The following is a 20,167-nucleotide window of genomic DNA, read 5'->3' on the forward strand; positions in this document are numbered from 1 at the left end:
TTCTTTAATCATATCTGTGAGATAAAATTTTCAAAATAATCTTAATAATTAATTCCATTTACTATATTTTTTATATTCGTAAGACAGATTTATAGCACGAAGCTATATTCAAAAGATTAGCATATGTAAAAATTAGGTTAGAACTTGTTGAGGTGTTTTATGGTGATGCTGCAAGTTGTTTTACCGCGCTGACAGCATTTTATTTACTTTAAAATATACTATACTTATCAAAAGGAATTATTATTTGCTTCACATTTTAATTGTTATTGTTAATTTTGATAAAAAGTTATATTTAGATTTATACTGAAATCGGAATTACTCACTGACGACGTCATCGATCATAAAGACATAGAATTTTTTTAAGTCAACTCTAACAAAAAGTGGAACGATGTGTGTAAATAAGAATTTGTTTTTATCATTATATTTCAACATTATTCAAAATTAAATTGTATTGTATTGAGTACATGCATTGGAATATCAATTAATATAGGACATCTCAGGATCATCCTGATCGCATCCAAAATACCTGGAGAATGCTCTAGGATATCCTAAGCATTCAGAATGATCTCAGGACATTGTGTACTGTCAAGAATATACAGGCTCAAAATTTATAATGTAAGTCTTTGTTTCTACCAGATCAGCATATAGATAACATTTTATCTAGAGATACATCTATATCGTATCCTACAGATTGTGATATAAAAATCTGGTATCTGACATTTACTTTCATCGTTCATAAAGAGAATGATCACTGCTGATCAATAGCCACAATTTTCTAATAAAGAACTACATTTTGGCAAGAGAAGTAAGTATCTTTTATAAAATATGTGTAAGATTTTTTATCACATAATACATTTATGATTTCTTTTTAAGATAGAATTTAAATAAGAATCATATAGTTACATCAAAATGTCTTCTATAATTGACGAAACAAATCCTTATATACCTACTGATCAGTATATTCAGATGGAACAGTTATTGCCAACCAGATTTGGAAGTAAGTATATTTTTAAAGTTTTTTAAATCTTTGAATTTTTGTAGAATTGCCAATATACAGATTTATATAAGAAAGGAATTATATTTTTATAGGAGAAAATGAAGAATACACATCACATGATCTAACTTCTATTATTCCATATGCTACTTTAAGAATGCGCAATATTACTCAATTATCTGATGAAGAGTGTGCTAATGCAATTGCCAATCACTTGCAATCCAGTAATAAATTTATGCAGGATGATCCTGCATCAAAACGTTTTAGGATGGAAACATTAAGGGCAATTCCACAATGTCTTAGTGTAAAAAGATCAGTTAAGTCTCAATTATTAGCAACTGCTCAAAGAACAAAGGAAAAACCAATTAGTTATTGGAAATGGCTAAGATACAACATTAGTTTGAAGTTTAGGAAGGTAATATTGACATTGCTGATTTTGTGTTTCTTAAATTATGTATGAAACATTCATCACTATATATTAAACATACTAATGAATAAATATATTAAATATAGATTCGGATGGCAGCACAGAACTCATTGCAGACAATGAAGTTGTGGCATCAAACAATTAAAGCCATTGAGAGTCGCAATGGAAGTGGTATAGCAACATACTTTAAATTTCTGAGATGGTTATTGTTTCTTAATATAATTTCCTGCATTTTGAGGTAAGTATATTCCTTCATCTTCAGTTATATTGCACTGGAAGTAATATTTGACTGATAAAAAAATAATATTTTGTATACATTATTGTATTAAATCAAACAAACAAAATTTTAATAGATGTTTTATAATCGTAGTGTATCCTTCATTGTGATTCCACAATCACTGAGTCAAACACATGTGCCAAGTGATATTAAGATAATGGACTTTTTAACAGGCAGTGTAAGAGAAAAATATTATAGTAAAATATTGAATATTTAATCACAGTATCTTAAATGATGAGATACGTCACAATATTTCTTGATTTGCAGGGCTTTTTCTTTCGCACAATTATGTACTATGGTTTCTATTCCAATGACACAGTAGACACACCATTTGGTACCAAATATAGCATTCCATATGCCTACTTCCTGACCTTGTTTTTTTGCTACACGCTTACGTTTATTATACTTTCCGTCAAGTATGCTATAAAATTATATTATTGAGCAATACAAGTCTTAAATATCACTTCGTAACTTGTAAATAAAAATTTTAATTCTTTTCAGAGTGATATCATCATATAGAAAGTGTTACGTCGAAACACGTGGAAAAATGCATGATCTGTATAGCAGCAAGATATTTTGTGGCTGGGACTACAATATATCTTCGCCGAAAATCGCCGCTATAGAATCAGCATCTATCTATAAGGAACTGGAAGAGTTGTTAGCTGAAAAGAAACAAGAAGTGCCTTTACATTGGTTCGCTAAATGCTCATTAATTGTGATGCAACTTGCTGTAACAGCTATCGTCTTATTTATGATTTGCGGCATTGGTGCACTCGTGTGGAAACTATTAGATCATTACGATATAGGAACATCTGGATCCATCTCGGTGATGATTGTACCAATAGTCATTACTATTATCATTCACATTTTCCCTGCAATTATTTCCTATTTAGTGAGTATCTAAGTTCTCATATTTATCGACAAAGAAATATATTTAAGTAAATTCCTACAGTTGTACATACATTTGCACATTAAGAAGATGATTCATTATAATATAAATTAAATAATATTAATGTTTTTAAGGCATTATTGGAACGTTACAACAATAAGCGCACGGAACTTTACATAACGGTGGTCAGAAATCACGCGGTTGCTGCAACAATCTTCGGTATTCTATTCGCCTTTTGGATAATTAACAGTACATCAGATTGTTGGCAAACGGACTTTGGAAGCGAGATTTATCGACTCATTATACTGGACTTCATCGCTTCCGTGTTTGGAGCGTGTTTGCAGTTTGCACGAGCCATTTTATACAAGAGGTTCTCCACGAAAATCGGCAGGCCAGAATTTGACATCGCTCGTAGTACATCAAATCTGATATACAATCAGACGCTTTTCTGGATGGGCTTTTACTTCAGTCCATTGATTTCTTTAATAATTGTGATAAAAATGATTGTTATATTTTATATAAAGAAATACGAGCTGGAAAGATGTTACCAACGGCCGTCCCAGCCTTGGCGAGCAGCACAAACACAAACGTTGTTCCTAGCGCTCGCGTTTCTCGGCATTATCGGCGTGTTGCTCACGATAGGATATATTATTTCGAATGTGGAAAGTAATGACTGCGGACCGTTCAGAAACCACTCTTATACTTGGGATTTCATTGTCGATGGAATGTTATCGTTAAAGAGGGATAGCAGATTTTGGAGCGTCGTCTCCGAACTCGCAAGACCTGCAACTGGCGCTGCTATCTTAATTGGCATGTGGTGAATATCTTTTATGAATATATGCATGTATAATTATACGATATATTTATTTATTAAGAATTTTGATGAAGCGTTGCGGTCTATTGTTTACGAGCAAAAGTGAAAGCTAGCAAGGAAATGTTGCAAATTCTGTCTGAAATGTGTCTTCTGCAGTCTCAAGATAAGCAGTTCCTCATAAAAAGTTTCGCTAATTTGGCTAACAAAGGTAAGTCATGTTTTGCTATCGAATTATAAATCTATACAATTATTGATAATAGTTCATTATTTTCCAGGCTCTCGTTCTGTGACAAGCGACTCTACTCACAGCGGGATTAATTTTATCCGACATGTTAGATTTACCAAGCGAAACCAAGGAGATGAAAGAATCTCGCTTTCTCGCCGACGTAATTTGCCATCGACCAGTTCCGAGAAAAAATGATTATATAGAATAGTATATACTAGTTTGGAGGCATACCGACAAGATACGTATTAGAAATGTCAGAGAATACTCCTATATAATTAAAAGTATTATTGTTACTATGATTTGCCAAAGCTTAAAAATTTAAGACTATTATACCAGGTATGTAAATATGAAACCGGAATTTTTGTATAGAAAATACACAGTTTATTGTATGAAAATGATAAAAAATATTTTATTCGAAGTATTGCCCATCGCTAGCTATACATTTTTTCCACCTGTCTGACAATTTGTGGATGCCATGCCAAAAAAACTGTTGCTCTTTTGAGGCAAACCAGTCATCGAGCCATTTTCGTACATTTTCGTAAGAAGTGAAGCACTGCTCAGCAAGTGCGTGTCCCATCGATGCAAATAAGTAGTAATTGGACGGAGCCAAGTCTGGTGAGTAAGTCGCATGCGAAAGTATTTCCCAGCTAAACGCCTCAATCGTTTTCTTGACCAGTTTTGCTGTGTGTGATGGTGCGTTATCATGAAGCAAAATCACTTTGTGTTGCCTTTTTTGATATTCTGGTCGTTTTTCACGCAAAGCTTGATTCAAATCGATTATTTGTTGTCGGTAACGTTCAGTATTAACGGTTTCGCCAGGTTTTAGCAGCTCATAATAGATCACACCCTTCTGATCCCACCAAACACAGAGCATTGTCTTCCGTCCATAGCAATTTGGCCTTGCAGTCGATGTTGATGGTTCGCCTGGAGTTACCCATGATCTTTTACACTTAGGATTCTCAAAATATATCCACTTTATATCGCCAGTCACAATTCGATGGAGAAATGACTTTCTTTTGTACCTGGCGAGCAGCATTTCGCAAGTGGTTTTTCGGTTTTCCTGCTGTCTTTCATTCAGTTCATGTGGAACCCATTTTCCCATCTTCTGAATCTTTCCCATGGCTTTCAAACGTATGGAGACGGCTTCTCGTGCCACATTTAATTGATCCGCGAGTTGTTCTTGCGTTTGAGCGTCATCCTCATCCAACAATGCTTGCAATTCACTGTCTTCAAACTTTTTCGGTGGTCTTCCACGTTCTTCATTTCTCACGTCAAAATCGCCACGTTTGAATTTTTTAAACCATTCAAAACACTGTGATTTACCAAGAGCATGCTCACCGTAAGCTTCGACAAGCATTCGATGCGATTCTGCAGCAGTTTCTTTCAAATGGTAACAGAAAATCAATGCTGTCCGCAAATCGTAGCTGCCAGGCACAAAATTCGACATGTTCAATGCTCTTACAAACTATGCTGTTGTATGAAACTTGTATTGTTGTGAGTTGAAAATCTTTGTCAGATGTCAATAAATGGAAATGGCGCCAATGATGCGGTAACTACATTGACAGCTAGGGCCATCTATGGGCAAATTTCGGTTTCATATTTACAGACCAGTGGTGCGATTCTGTAACTCGTTATTGGAGTTAACGACAGTTTCGTTATCGTTGCGCAGCTTTTCTACGGTATACAAAAGCTGCGCAACGATAACGAAAATGTCGTTAACTCCAATAAAGAGTTACAGAATCGCACCACAGGGTACCTATTATGGAACTCGTCGGAATCGATTCCGATCGGAATAACTCCGTTTCCCCTAGAAAAAACAATAGAAATCTAGGAAATAACGGAATAAATTCGATCGGAATCGATTCCGACGAGTTCCATTAATATATGAAACACGTACTCTTTATATTCTAATATGAAGAATATAGATATATGTGTGTAAATTTACAAGTTTATAGCTTTCTCTCTCTGTCGTCATAGTTACGTGTTATATATACGTGTAATACGTCAGGTTTGGTCTACAGTTTGAGCTAAGATACATCATCGTCGATACACTTGTAGTTACTTGACAGTTTGGATTTAATTATTGCACATCAACATAAATCAACAGAAAAGTTTTCTAGCTTCTAGCTAAAGGAAATAAAAATAAAAACTACAAGATATTTTTTCTTTGGATATTTACCGATAATCAGGGAAAATATATATTGAACAGTTAACACATTAATATTTTCTATATTTTCAACGAATTGTAGTTTGGATAACAAGCATGACTGAAAAGAAAAAATACGGAACCTCAACTAAAGTAAATGAAACAGTAGTAAAATATACCGAGTATTCGTCGTTGAAAATGGCTAAAACTTTACTTGAGACGCAACTTACAAAGGAACAGAATTTACTACAAGAAGTCTCAACAACAATAGCTCCGTGTAAATATCAGCGGTGGAATCCTTTCGGTACTAGCGACGGTGCATTAACAAATCCGCCTCGCGAATTGGTCGAACGACAAAAAGAAGAAGCCGAACGTAGAGCTATCATTGCAGCCAAGAAGAAACGTGACTCTTTGCCTGAAAATATAGTGAACTTGAAAGACTTAGCGAACGGCACGTGGTTAAAAAAGAGTCAAAAGGCGAGAGCATTGAAAAGGAAAGAGTTATCCGCTCAGATCAAAAAGAAGAGGATAACAACAGACCGGAAGGTAATCAAAAACATTGCAATAATATGGTATAATTTTCATTTTGTGATAGTTAATGTAAATAATTCATAGAGTAATTCATGGTCAGATTAACATGATAAACGTGATTACAACGTAATTAAAATTTTCGAATAATTACAGCATATATATTCTCACAGACTAATATCACATATTGCAGATCGTACGTTACGTCGAAGCAGAAATTCCGAGATCCGTGGAAGAACAATTAGCTGAATGGATGACAATAGTTGAAGAAGAACAGAGACGAATAGTTAAGCCTGAAGATGTTGCCAAAGTCCTTTATCTCAAGGATCGCTACATAAGCGATGACCATTTACAACCGTATGATTATACTAATATCGAGGCAGCAAGAAAGCGTATCACTGCTAAATTGCGGGAACGTGAAGAGTAAGTTAACATTTTATATAGTCAATTTTGCAAAAATATTCTTCAGAATTGAGTTTAGACTAATTACGTGACGTATTTGACGATTGCGATTATCTAGTCGATTGCGATTAATTTATAAGGGGCTTTTATTAATTGGTAGGATGTGCATTACAGCTTCGATGAGATAATGATTGAACTGGAACCGGAAATAATAAACAACTATAAGCAAGGTCTGCGTTCCGCGATAGTGGATTATATTCTTATGGACCCCGATGAACGGAAACGTTTGTCTATTGAAACGCTGCCTATCGAATTTCCTCTTCTTTGCATTCGCGCGCCAGTACCTTGGCATCAGTCCAAGATCACAGCCGATCACTTGATGCGACATGATCTCTTCATCAACAATGAAATATTAAGGGACATCCGCGACTTATGGTTTTTAAAGTAAGATTGTACGATCAATGAATACGAATGATTATCAATTGATGAATGATTGTTATGACTTTAAATATCTGAATCTACATATAATTTTTGCCTTAGGTATCGTGAGATGAGAATAATTCGTATGCAAGATTTCGGCACATTTCCTGTGCCAGCTGCGGAAATTGAGCCGAGATTAAACGCCTTGTGTGTTGCCGCTACTAACTTTTTCGTTAAAGAGTGGCTAGCCGACGTGGCGGAAATATTTTTTGAGAAAAAGTACGCTTGGTCGCAGTACTTCGAGATGCATCCCAACGCATCCACCGGTTGGATAGAGAAATACTTTCGTAGTGTTAATTCTCTTTTGTCGAAGCAATTACGAATCATGATAATGGAAACGTTGGAAGACGTGAGAAGTTTCTTCATGCGCTACAAAGCCGGCAACGAGTTCGAAGGAGATTATAAGGATCTCATGTTTCTCGAGTAAGAATTGACACGTTTTTTTTTTCTTTTCTAGGTCAAATTTCTAGAGAAAATTTGTAATTAATTTTATTATACTAAAGTTTCTCAGAACAAATAGTGCGTTATTGCATTAGACTCTTCGATTTTATATTATGTTTAATTCTATACATATCAGCGGAACAATACAACAAGGATGACATCAATAGAAAACAGTACGAATTACATTGTAGAACTCCTTTCATAACAGTGAAAGTGGAACCAGAACTCGGCACGACAGATTTGCACTGCAGACCGAACATCTTTGAATTGCACACCATTATCTCGCGATGTTTCGATAAGATCCTCAAAATGGGCACCACGATTCCTAAAATCGAGATTATTTTATTCCCGGAACTGGATCATATTGGATATCTGTTTTCTATTTCGAGATATGAAGACACGGTAAAAAAAAAGTAGCCACTTAAGCAGTGTTAAGTAAGCTGTTCGATAAATTAAACTAGCGTTTTTCACGTTGTCGCAGGTACTGAGGATAATTAGCGATGTATTAGACGTGATCATTAAGCATATGAATGGTCCCAATAGTTATCTCAAGTGTTACGAGAACCTGCTGTACATCACGAGTGGCGTAGCCAACGAGAGACTAGACCACTTCTTCTCACTCGAGCCGACACCGCTGTTGCGAGAATTCGAGCAACAGATAAAAGCGTACGATGCTGTGCGAGAAGAGATTTCTATGTTTCGATTTAAAGTAAGTTGATCATTAAGTTTCGAATTAAAATGGTTCACGCAATAGAAACGAATAATTCTTCGCAAACTTTGTTATTTAACTAAATATAATTTATAAAAATATTACAGTCTTCTCTGCGAAAGAGTGTTACTTGTCCTTTTGTCCTTGTACATCGTGATTGCGTTTCAAGTTGCAATCATATATACAGATATGAATAAAATAATTTGAATAATATTTTCTTAATACAGATTCCGCTAAACATGATCGAGATAGATTGCAGCATCGTAAACGATACGATGAAGCAGGTGCTGCAAACGCTTCGAGGTAGAATATGTGATTTCTTCGCGGACGAGCTGCGGTCCAACAATCGCGATTTGTGTTCCAACTTCGACGAGATCGCGGAGAAGATCTCGAGGATGCCGGAAACGACGCAGGATGTCGTCGAGTTGTATAATTATTTGTGCGAGAGCCGCGACACGACAATGTTCAATCTGAAGAGACGTTTAGCCCGCTCGATCGAACTGATACTATTCCTCTTCGATTACCAGCCGTCTTCGGACGAGGACATCCACTTGAACGCGCGTACCATCACCTGGCCGAAGGAAATGGACACCGTGATGGAATTGGCAAGCAAAAGATTGCTCATGAGAAGGGACTTCTCAGAGTCGGCGCTTCGCACGCGACGCGACAATTTCGATAAGAAGATAATCGCGCTGCAACAGGTCATCGATCAGTTCAAGCGGAAGGATCCACCGGTTCTCACGATGGAGGAGATGGAGCAGGCCGTGGAAGAGATCGAGCAAATCTTCAAGACCATGGCGGAGATTCGCAAAGAGGCCGAGGAGATTAATATGGAGGAGGGACTGTTAGATATGGAATTGAGCCCGTACCTGGAGCTACCGACGATGTCTTCCACAGTGGATATCTTTGACAGGCTTTGGCATATTGCTCTGGGCTTCCATCAGAACTATGATCTGTGGTACTACGGATCGTTCTTGGGTCTAGACGCCGAGAAAGTACGCGAGGAGACCGACGAGACGTGGCGAACGCTTTACAAAATGTCACGCATGCTTGCGGACGTGCCAGGTGCGAGACGCGTTGCGGAAATGGTACGCGGCAAGGTGGAGAAGTTCCAGCAGTTCATTCCGGTGCTGCAAATCATCTGCACGCCGGGTCTGCAAGCACGGCACTGGCAAGCTATTAGTGAGATTGTTGAAGTATCGATAATGCCGACGGACACCACCACTCTGTCGGACATGATCGAATATGGCTTGACCGTGCATGTCGGCAAATTGGAGGAAATCTCCTCTTCGGCCACCAAGGAATACGCTCTGCAGAGAAGCTTGTATAAGATGAAAGAGGAATGGAAGGATGTATACTTCGACTTGATGCCATACCGTGAAACCGGGGTGTTCATATTGACGGCCGTGGACGACATACAGACGTTGCTGGACGATCACGTGCTCAAAGCTCAAACTATGAGGAGTTCGCCTTTCGTCAAGGCGTTCGAGCGGGAGATGCAACAGTGGGAAGAAAAATTAATAGCGATGCAGGACATCATCGATCAGTGGTTACTTTGTCAGGCTACGTGGATGTACCTGGAGCCGATATTCAGCAGCGAGGACATCATGCGGCAGATGCCGTCCGAGGCGCGGGATTTTCGCAAGATCGACAAGACATGGCGGCGTATTATGGCGCATGTGGCGGACAACAAACGAGTGCTCGACGCTACCGCGTTTCCGAACATGCTGCAGGAATTCAGGACATGCAACAAGCTGCTCGAAGAGATCCAATTGGGTCTGAACGAGTACCTGGAGAAGAAACGGCTATTTTTCCCGCGACTGTTCTTCCTGTCGAACGACGAACTCCTGGAAATCCTGTCCGAGACCAAAGACCCACAGAGAGTGCAACCACATTTGCGAAAGTGTTTCGAGGGTATCAGCAAGCTGCGCTTCACGAAGGACGAGGAGATTATCGGTATGCTATCGGAGGAGGATGAGTATGTGCCTTTGAGCGGCAAGATCTACCCGGCCGACGCGAAAGGCATGGTGGAGAGATGGTTGAGCCAAGTGGAAGAGCTTATGGTGATCTCGATGCGCGACATCGCCGAGGACAGCATTCTCGCTTATTTTACAGCTGTGCGCGAAGAATGGGTGCTTTCCTGGCCGGGTCAGATCGTTATCTGTAGCAGTCAGGTGCATTGGACCAGCGAGGTATACGAGTCCTTTGAGGAGCAAAGCACATTGTCCTACCTGCACAAATGCAACGACCAGATACAGTACATTGTAGACCTCGTGCGCGGCAAACTGGATCGCGGCGCCAGAATCACGTTGAACGCCTTGATAGTGATAGACGTGCACGCCAGAGATGTGGTGAAGCTATTGGTCGACACGGGCGTCACAAGTCCCTTGGACTTCAACTGGATAGCGCAGCTTCGTTACTACTGGATGGACGATTGCATCACCGTCTCCATGATCACGACTGACATCATGTACGCCTTCGAATACCTTGGCAACACACCCCGCTTGGTGATCACTCCATTGACCGACCGATGCTACAGGACCCTAATGGGCGCGTTGAAACTGAATTTGGGCGGCGCACCGGAGGGACCAGCGGGTACCGGCAAGACTGAAACGTCCAAGGATCTTGCGAAAGCAGTGGCTAAGCAATGCGTGGTTTTCAACTGCTCCGAAGGCCTCAACTACAAGGCGATGGGCAAGTTTTTCAAGGGCATCGCTCAGTCCGGTGCATGGGCTTGCTTCGATGAGTTCAACAGAATCGAGTTGGAGGTGCTGTCCGTGATCGCTCAGCAAATATTGTCGATTCAGATGGCTATAAGCATGAAGCTGGAGAAGTTTATGTTCGAGGGCACTGAAGTGAAGCTGAATCCCACCTGCAACGTTATCATAACGATGAACCCGGGTTACGCAGGACGTCAGGAACTGCCGGACAATCTTAAGGTGCTTTTCCGCACGGTGGCGATGATGGTACCGGATTATGCGATGATTGGTGAGATCTCTCTGTATTCGTACGGCTTCATCGACGCCAAGAATCTCGCCCAGAAAATCGTCCACACGTACAAGCTATGTTCCGAGCAGCTGAGCTCGCAGAATCACTACGACTATGGCATGCGAGCCGTCAAGACAGTATTGATAGCTGCTGGCAACCTGAAGCTCAAGTACCCGACACACAACGAGTCTACGCTGGTTCTCCGCGCTATTGTCGACGTCAATCTGCCCAAGTTCTTGGCCCAAGATATTTACCTTTTCACCGGTATCTACACGGATCTTTTCCCGGGCGTGGATCTGCCACAACCGGACCGCGACGATCTCGTAGATCTCGTTAAGACGAATTTAGAGAAACGAAATCTACAGGCCACTCCGTGGTACATGGAGAAGATCGTGCAGATCTACGAAATGATACTGGTGCGACATGGGCTGATGCTGGTCGGCGCGGCGTTGGCTGGTAAGACGCAGGCTTACCAAGCGTTAGCCGATTCCTTGGGCGACTTGTCGACCAGACGAAAAGCCACGGTGCGAGAGTATCGTACAACGTACCGAGTAATCAATCCCAAGGCTATCCCTCTGAATCAACTGTACGGCAGCTTTGATCCGGTATCCCATGAATGGAGCGACGGCGTATTGGCCAAGACTTTCCGTGAGTTCGCGCAATCCACGTCCTTGGATCGCAAATGGATCATATTCGACGGTCCAGTGGACGCGATCTGGATTGAAAGCATGAACACTGTGTTGGACGACAACAAGAAGCTCTGTCTAATGTCGGGTGAGATTATACAGATGTCCGCCAAGATGAATATGATGTTTGAGCCGGCCGATCTCGAGCATGCCTCACCAGCCACCGTCAGCAGATGTGGCATGATCTACATGGAGCCGTCCCAGTTAGGTTGGGCGCCTATCTTTGAGTCGTACAAGAAACACTTGAAGGAGAAACTGTTGGTTGAACAGTTCGAACTCGTCGTGGACTTGGTCGAATGGCTCACCGATCCGATCTTCAGTTTCATCCAATACAATTGCAAGACGTTCGTGGCTATGTCGGAGAATCACATGTTTCTGGTAGGCGTAACGAAAAATCGAAATTATTTGATCTATATTGTTTTGATTTGTTGTTGATTTGTTTCGTTGAATTGATTTAGTTACAAAGGAGAGAAAAAGAGAGAGAGAGAGAGAGAACTTTAAAAGAAACATTTTAAATAGAGCTAGAATTAATATTAAGATACAAGAGTTTTATTTTATTCAAGTAAAATAAAATTCGAAATTACACAGATTTGAGGTAAATTTGGTTATAATTAACATCTCGTCATTGTTTTCTGCACACTTTGTTTTGTCTCAAAGAAGAAAGTTTTCTATTTTCCATTTTTGTAACTTAAAACGTTTGATTCAATGCTTTCATTTAATTAACAATTTGGCAGAAAAGTTTGTTGTACTAATCTGACGTTTCTATTGTTCAACAGTCCTTCACAAAAGTCTTCAGCATGATGTTGGCGGAGGAGACGCAAGTGAGCACGATATGGCTGCAGTGCGTATTAATCTTCAGTATGGTGTGGGGCATGTGCTCGACATTAACAAGTGACAGTAGAAAAATTTTCGATGCGTATCTGCGACAACTACTGCTCGGTAATATCGAAGAGCAACCAAAACCGAAGACGTTCAAACTGACGAAGCAGCAACTTTATCCCGACAAAGGTACAGTGTACGATTGGATCTTCGATAAGAGGAACAATGGATGTTGGATATCCTGGATGGACACTATGCAACGGGTATGAAAAGATAGAAAAGAGAGATAGAATTAAAAGAAAAAAAATAAGTTTGAGGAAAAATCTCTAAATGTCACAAATTCACAAATATAAATATAATAATTAAAATTAAAGATAAGATTAAAAAATAATAAAATTAAAAAATTAATTTGTATTTGTTGTATTCCACAGTCGACCTTGCCGGCAACGGCAAAAGCCAGCGAATTAATTATCCAGACGACAGAGATGTCCATTCAGAATTTCTTCATAAAGCAATTCCTACACAAAGCGGTGCCGATCTTGTTCGTGGGTCCAACAGGCACTGGCAAGTCTGCGATTGTACTCAACTATCTCATGTCATTGCCGAAGGAGAAGTTCCTGGACAACGTCATAAACTTCAGCGCTCGTACAAATGCGTCGCTGACGCAAGAGATGGTCATGTCGAAGTTAGACAGAAGGAGGAAAGGAGTTTATGGTCCTGCAATGGGGAAAAAGTGTGTGCTGTTCGTTGATGATTTGAGCTTACCACAAGTGGAGACCTACGGCGCCCAGCCGCCGATAGAGTTGCTGCGTCAATGGATAGATCATGGATACTGGTTCGACCCGAAGGATACGTCGATGCTGTACCTAGCGGACATTCTGATGATAGGTGCTATGATACCACCGGGCGGCGGCTCGAATGTCGTGACACCTCGATTCATTCGTCATTTACATGTGATTGGCATCGACTCTTTCGAGGAGGCCACAATGAAGAAGATCTTCTCGTCGATCCTCGACTGGCATTTTGCCAAGGGCTTCGTCACGGAGGTTTCCAGATTAAGTAAAATGATAGTGAATGCCACTATGGACGTGTTCCTCGCGGCCATTCGGAATTTCCTGCCGACACCGTCCAAGAGCCATTACACGTTCAACCTGCGCGACTTTAGCCGCGTCATTATGGGTGTGCTGCTAGTACCCGCAGCCAGAATGAAGAATTCTGACAAACTCATCAGGTTGTGGGTACATGAAGTGTACAGAGTATTCCACGACAGGCTGTTAGACGACACCGATCGTGAAATGTTGTTCAAGATAGTGCATTATACATGTTACGATCAGTTGCGTCAGCCACTGGACAAGGCGCTCAGCAGTTTCCTGAAGCAAGACGAGAAAACCATCACCAGTTCACACATTCGTGATCTCTTCTTCGGGAATTACATAGAACCTGATGCCGATCCAAAAGTATACGACGAAGTGACAGATCTGGAGGATCTCCAGGAGAAGATGGAATATTACCTGTATGAATACAATGCGGTATCGCAAACACCAATGAGCCTAGTACTGTTCAGATACGCCATCGAGCATGTGTCTCGCGTGTCCCGAGTGTTGCAGCAGGACAAAGGTCATGCACTGCTTGTCGGGATCGGCGGTTCCGGCCGTAACTCCTGCGCCCGATTAGCGACCAGTATGTGCGAGTATCTGATAAATCAGATTGAAATCACGCGAATGTACGGACCGACCGAATGGCGAGAAGATCTGAAGCGTTTGCTGTTGCGCGTCGGCTGCGACGGCAAGCCCACAGTTTTTCTCTTCAATGACCATCAAATCAAAGATGAGTCCTTCATCGAAGACATCAACATGATCCTCAACGCCGCGGATGTGCCGAACTTGTACGCGCTCGAGGAAAAAGCAGAGATCCAGGATAAGATGACGGCCATCGCGCGGGACCCGAGCGGTCGAAAGATAGAGACGACGCCGATGGCGCTTTACAATCTGTTCATCGAGAGAATCAAGAAGAATCTGCACATAATACTGACGATGTCGCCGATAGGCGATGCTTTTCGTAATCGTCTCCGGATGTTCCCATCGTTGATCAATTGTTGCACCATCGACTGGTACACGCTGTGGCCAGAGGACGCCCTCGAAAAGGTAGCCAGGGTATCATTGAAGGACCTGGACATCGGCTCTGAACTGCGAGAGCAGTGTGTGCAGATATGCAAGCAATTTCACACGAGCGTGTCCGTGACGAGCGAAGAGTACTACTTGACGTATAGCAGACGATATTATGTTACTCCCACGAGTTTCTTGCAATTGATCAAGAGTCTCTATAAATTCTACGGACAGAAGATCGATCAGATTACGCTGCAGCAAAATCGCTACGAGACTGGTCTGGAGAAACTGGACTTCGCGGCCGGTCAAGTGGCGGTTATGCAGAATGAGCTGCAAGAATTGCAGCCGAAATTGGTAGCGCAGTCGCAACTGAGCGACAAGCTGATGATCAGGATCGAGCAGGACACTGTGAACGTGGAGGCGAAGAAAGAAATCGTAGCGGCCGATGAGGCACTGGCGAACGAAGCGGCAGCTGCTGCACAAGCCATCAAGGACGACTGCGAGAGCGACTTGGCGGAAGCGACACCGGCATTGGAAGCCGCGCTAGCGGCATTAGACACTCTCAAACCGGCTGACATCACAATCGTGAAAGCGATGAAGAGCCCGCCGGCCGGTGTTCGACTGGTCATGGAGGCAGTGTGCGTGCTGAAGGGTGTGAAACCAGATAAAGTGCAAGACCCAACCACTGGTCAGATAGTGGACGACTATTGGCCCGCGTCCATTAAATTGTTGGGCGACATGAAGTTCTTGGAGAACCTGAAGAACTTCGATAAGGATAACATACCACCTGCGTACATGAAACGTATACGCGATCGGTTCATAAACGACAGAAGCTTCCAACCGGAGGCCATCAAGAAGGTCTCGGCCGCCTGTGAAGGTTTGTGCAAGTGGGTGCGTGCCATGGAGGTGTATGACCGCGTCATCAAGGTGGTCGCGCCGAAAAAAGCGATGCTAGCGGAAGCTGAGGCCGCGTTGGCCATGCAGATGGAAACGCTGAACGCCAAGAGGAATCTCCTGCAAGAGGTGTCGCAGAAGTTGCAGTCTTTAAACGACGAATTCGCCGAGTGTATGAGGGAGAAGAAGAAGCTCGAGGACCAGATAGATCACTGTACGCAGAAGCTGGAAAGAGCGGAGAAGTTGTTGGGCGGTCTCAGCGGCGAGAAGATCAGATGGAGCGAGACAGCTTCCAACCTTGGCGCGAGTCTGGGTAACGTGATCGGTGATGTTCTATTGTCATCCGGTGTGGTGGCTTATTTAGGAGCTTTCACCGTGGAGTACAGGAACAAACTAATCAACGAATGGCACACCTCTTGCGTAAGAGCGGCAATACCATGCGGTGCCAAGTTCAGCTTGATCGACATATTAGGCGAAGCGGTGGAGATCAGAAATTGGAACATTCAAGGCTTGCCGGCTGACCATTTCTCCGTGGAGAATGGAATAATCGTGAAGAATGCTGACCGATGGCCGCTCATGATCGACCCGCAGAATCAGGCGAATAAGTGGGTGAAGAATATGGAGAAACAGAACGGTTTGACGGTGATCAAGCTCACGGATCCGGATTACGCGAGAATGGTGGAGAAGAGCATTCAACTTGGCACGCCGGTATTGCTGGAGAATATCTTAGAGGAGATCGACGCGGTGCTGGAACCTGTGTTGTTGAAAAATGTATACCAAAAACTCGGAGTCCTGTACATGAAGTTCGGCGAAGTTGTGTTGGAGTACAACATAAACTTCCGCTTTTATATCACCACACGTCTCAGAAACCCGCATTACTTGCCCGAGATAGTGGTGAAGGTAACCCTGTTGAACTTCATGATCACGCCACAGGGTCTACAGGATCAACTGTTGGGTATAGTTGTGGCCAAAGAGCTACCGATTCTCGAAGAGAAAAAGAACCAACTGATAGTGGAGGGCGCGAACAACAAACGGATACTGAAAGAACTCGAGAATCAGATTCTGAAGGTGTTGTCAGCGTCGGAGGGCAACATATTGGAAGACGAGACCGCCATCAGGATACTCTCGACGTCAAAGGTAATGTCGGAAGATATTCAAGCGAAGCAGGAGGTCGCGATCACGACGTCGGAGGAGATCGACAGAGCTCGCAACGGCTATGTGCCCGTGTCGAAGCACGGCGCGGTTCTCTTCTTCTGCATCTCCGAGCTGGCGAACATCGATCCGATGTATCAGTACTCCTTACCGTGGTTCTTGCATCTCTACGTCATGTCGATAGCCAATAGCGAAACGTCTGATGATCTGAACACTCGCATGAATTATCTTAATTCTTACTTCACGGCGAGCATCTACAGGAACGTATGTCGCTCCTTGTTCGAGAAAGACAAGCTGATATTTTCCTTGATACTCTGCACCGGTCTGCTGCACGCCTCCCGTGAATTAGAAGAGGACCTTTGGACATTCTTGCTGACAGGTGGAGTTGCTTTACGCAATCCTTACCCGAATCCAGATCCTTCCTGGTTAACCGAGAAATCCTGGTCGGAGATTGTGAGAGCTAGTCTCTTGCCGGGTCTTGGACCGTTGAGAGAGTCCTTCCAGTCCGATATATCGCATTGGCAGGAGTACTATGATTTGTCGAATCCGCAGGACCATCCATTACCAGCCCCGTTCCAGGACGAGGACGATGACAGTCTGAAAAGGCTCGTAATCTTAAGATGCGTGAGGATGGACAAGCTGGTCGTCGCTGTTCAGGCGTTCATTATACGTCATATGGGTCAGTCTTATGTGGAACCGCCACCGTTCGATCTTCAGAGCTCGTACGACGACTCGAGTAACGTCACACCTCTCATCTTCGTGCTTTCTCCCGGCTCGGATCCGATGGCCGGCCTGATAAGGTTCGCCGAGGACCGTGGAATCTCGAAGAAGAATCTGATGACCATATCCCTAGGTCAAGGTCAAGGTCCCATCGCGTCCGGCATGATCGAGCGCGGCATCAAGAGCGGCGAGTGGGTCATCTTGCAGAACTGCCATTTGGCCGTGTCGTGGATGAAGGAACTTGACAGGATATGCGACGAGGTCATTGTTCCTGAAAAGACACACTCGGATTTCCGTATCTGGCTAACCAGCTATCCGTCCGACGGATTCCCAGTGTCCATCCTGCAAAACGGAATTAAGATGACGAACGAACCGCCGAAGGGGCTGAAGAACAATCTACTGCGAAATTATCTGAACGATCCTATCTCAGATCCCAAATTTTTTCGCAACTGCATGAAGGTAGTGGAATGGCGTCACCTGTTATTCTCCTTGTGCTTCTTCCACGCGGTAGTGCAAGAAAGGCGGAATTTTGGTCCGCTTGGATGGAATATACCTTACGAGTTCAACGAGTCCGACTTGCGCATCAGTATCCTGCAACTACAAGTACGCCAACTTTTCTTTTGTTCATTTACTTGATATTATGAAATGCGAATTATTGTAATGCATTTACACTCTCGTCGTTACAGTTATTCTTGAACGACTACGATGAAGTACCGTTTGAGGCGCTTACCTACCTGACTGGAGAATGCAACTACGGAGGCAGAGTGACTGACGACAAAGATAGACGCCTGCTGAATGCACTGCTGAGAAATTTCTATAATCCTGAAGTTGTGACGAATCCACGGTAATGTCATGCTTTCTTCTCGAGCCCGTTACAAAACATCCTTCGACGATTTAGAAACTGAATTTCTCGATTAATTGAATTTTTTTCCGGTGAAAGTTGAATTGGGAGAATGAGTTGGAGAAATATCCTATTTTTCATCTGTTTGACACTGCACAGATACTGCTTTTCGCCGAGTGGCATTTATCACTTAGCGGATGACATCAATTACGAGGGATGTCTGACATACATTCGTAGTTTACCGATCAATCAGTTGCCAGAAGTTTACGGCTTGCACGACAATGCGGACATAATGAAGGATAATCGGGAAGCGATGCAGCTGTTAAATAGCGTGCTTTTAACTCAGCCGCAAATCAGCGGAGTAGGCAAGTAAATGGATACATTTGTCTAATGTTAATTAATTCATCTCTTTCGTTTTTTCCCTCCTTGATATAATTATCATATTGTTAGAATTTATAGAATCTTTATCAACCTTTACTAGGTGCCGTGAAAGATATGGATGAAGTGGTTTCCGCACTAGCTGTTGATATTCAGTCAAAAATACCAGCGCCATTTGATGTGAAAGAAGTATTGAAGAAGTACCCAATCCTTTACATGAACAGCATGAATACAGTGCTGTACCAAGAGCTTGTTAAATTCAATAACCTCACTAGAGTCATCACGGATACATTGAGCAACGTGCAGAAGGCAATAAAGGGGCAAATTTTAATGTCAGCGGAACTAGAGGAAGTGTATATTAGCATGAATGTCGGCAAAGTGCCGCAGGCTTGGGACAGGAAATCGTACCCATCCCTGAAGCCTCTTGGCAGCTACGTAAACGACCTATTGGTGAGGTTACAATTTTTGGACGACTGGGTCAAACATGACGCACCAATTGTTTTCTGGATTTCCGGTTTCTTCTTCACGCAATCATTTCTAACCGCGGTACTGCAAAATTACGCTCGCCTGCACAAGATTCCGATCGATCAATTAGACTTTCAGTTCGAAGTCACGCAGTTCGAGTCGAACATCGACGAATCTCCTTCTTATGGAGTCTATATAAATGTAAGTGAGATCATATTCTACGACGTAAATGTTATGATGATGATGTTGATTTTCTACTTCGCTGTCATTTCATTTAATCTGTCTTTTTCTCAGGGTCTTTTCCTGGAGGGTGCTCGCTGGAACAGAGAGAAGATGTTACTGGACGAGTCTAAACCTAAGATTATGTTCGACGCGCTGCCTGTTATATGGTTGAAACCTGGCGTGAAAACTGAATTCATCATAAAAGACGTCTACCATTGTCCAGTGTATAAAACGAGCGCTAGACGTGGTGTTTTGGCTACCACGGGACACTCTTCCAACTTCGTACTGTATATCCTATTGTCGACGGATATAGACGAGTTACATTGGATCATTAGAGGAGTAGCTTCCCTTTGTCAGCTCGACGATTGATAAAAATGGTAAGATGATGATATTAGAATAGTAAGTGATGACGCATAAATGGATAATATGTATGAGAAAACTAATTTACAAAGTGTTTACATAATAAAATTAATCAAATACATGTAAACATGTTATCGTGATTTCTTAATACTTCATTTTCAATGATTTCTGTAGCTGTTGCTTTTTAAGAAATAGCAATATTTA

The 20,167-nt window shown here is 42.3% G+C and overlaps 2 protein-coding genes across 3 annotated transcripts; both read left to right on the forward strand.

Moving 5' to 3' along the window:
• Positions 1 to 131: 131 nt before the first annotated feature.
• Positions 132 to 3,993, forward strand: LOC105180606 (transmembrane channel-like protein 5). Of its 2 annotated transcripts, XM_011136785.3 has the most exons (12): positions 132 to 390; positions 491 to 615; positions 691 to 805; positions 874 to 997; positions 1,090 to 1,409; positions 1,508 to 1,659; positions 1,792 to 1,876; positions 1,966 to 2,114; positions 2,200 to 2,590; positions 2,722 to 3,404; positions 3,476 to 3,609; positions 3,662 to 3,993. In XM_011136785.3, exons 4-12 carry the CDS (start codon positions 910 to 912, stop codon positions 3,820 to 3,822), a joined length of 2,163 nt encoding a protein of 720 aa, XP_011135087.1. In that variant the 5' UTR covers positions 132 to 390; positions 491 to 615; positions 691 to 805; positions 874 to 909; the 3' UTR covers positions 3,823 to 3,993. The 2 variants fall into 2 exon arrangements, with proteins under 2 accessions (XP_011135087.1, XP_025152589.1); XM_025296804.1 differs by lacking the exons at positions 132 to 390; positions 491 to 615; positions 691 to 805 and having other exon boundaries at positions 910 to 997; positions 3,677 to 3,993.
• Positions 3,994 to 5,889: 1,896 nt separating this feature from the next.
• Dnah3 (dynein heavy chain 3, axonemal) lies at positions 5,890 to 20,048 on the forward strand. Its single transcript, XM_025296781.1, has 13 exons — positions 5,890 to 6,319; positions 6,495 to 6,724; positions 6,878 to 7,147; positions 7,244 to 7,606; positions 7,816 to 8,026; positions 8,106 to 8,333; positions 8,561 to 12,385; positions 12,784 to 13,089; positions 13,258 to 18,300; positions 18,384 to 18,541; positions 18,698 to 18,903; positions 19,020 to 19,582; positions 19,676 to 20,048. Exons 1-13 carry the CDS (start codon positions 5,891 to 5,893, stop codon positions 19,970 to 19,972), a joined length of 12,129 nt encoding a protein of 4,042 aa, XP_025152566.1. The 5' UTR covers position 5,890; the 3' UTR covers positions 19,973 to 20,048.
• The last annotated feature ends 119 nt before the right edge of the window (positions 20,049 to 20,167 follow it).

The sequence above is a fragment of the Harpegnathos saltator genome, unplaced genomic scaffold (genome assembly GCF_003227715.2).
Source record: "Harpegnathos saltator strain DR-91 unplaced genomic scaffold, Hsal_v8.6 scaffold16, whole genome shotgun sequence".
Lineage (NCBI taxonomy): Eukaryota > Metazoa > Arthropoda > Insecta > Hymenoptera > Formicidae > Harpegnathos > Harpegnathos saltator.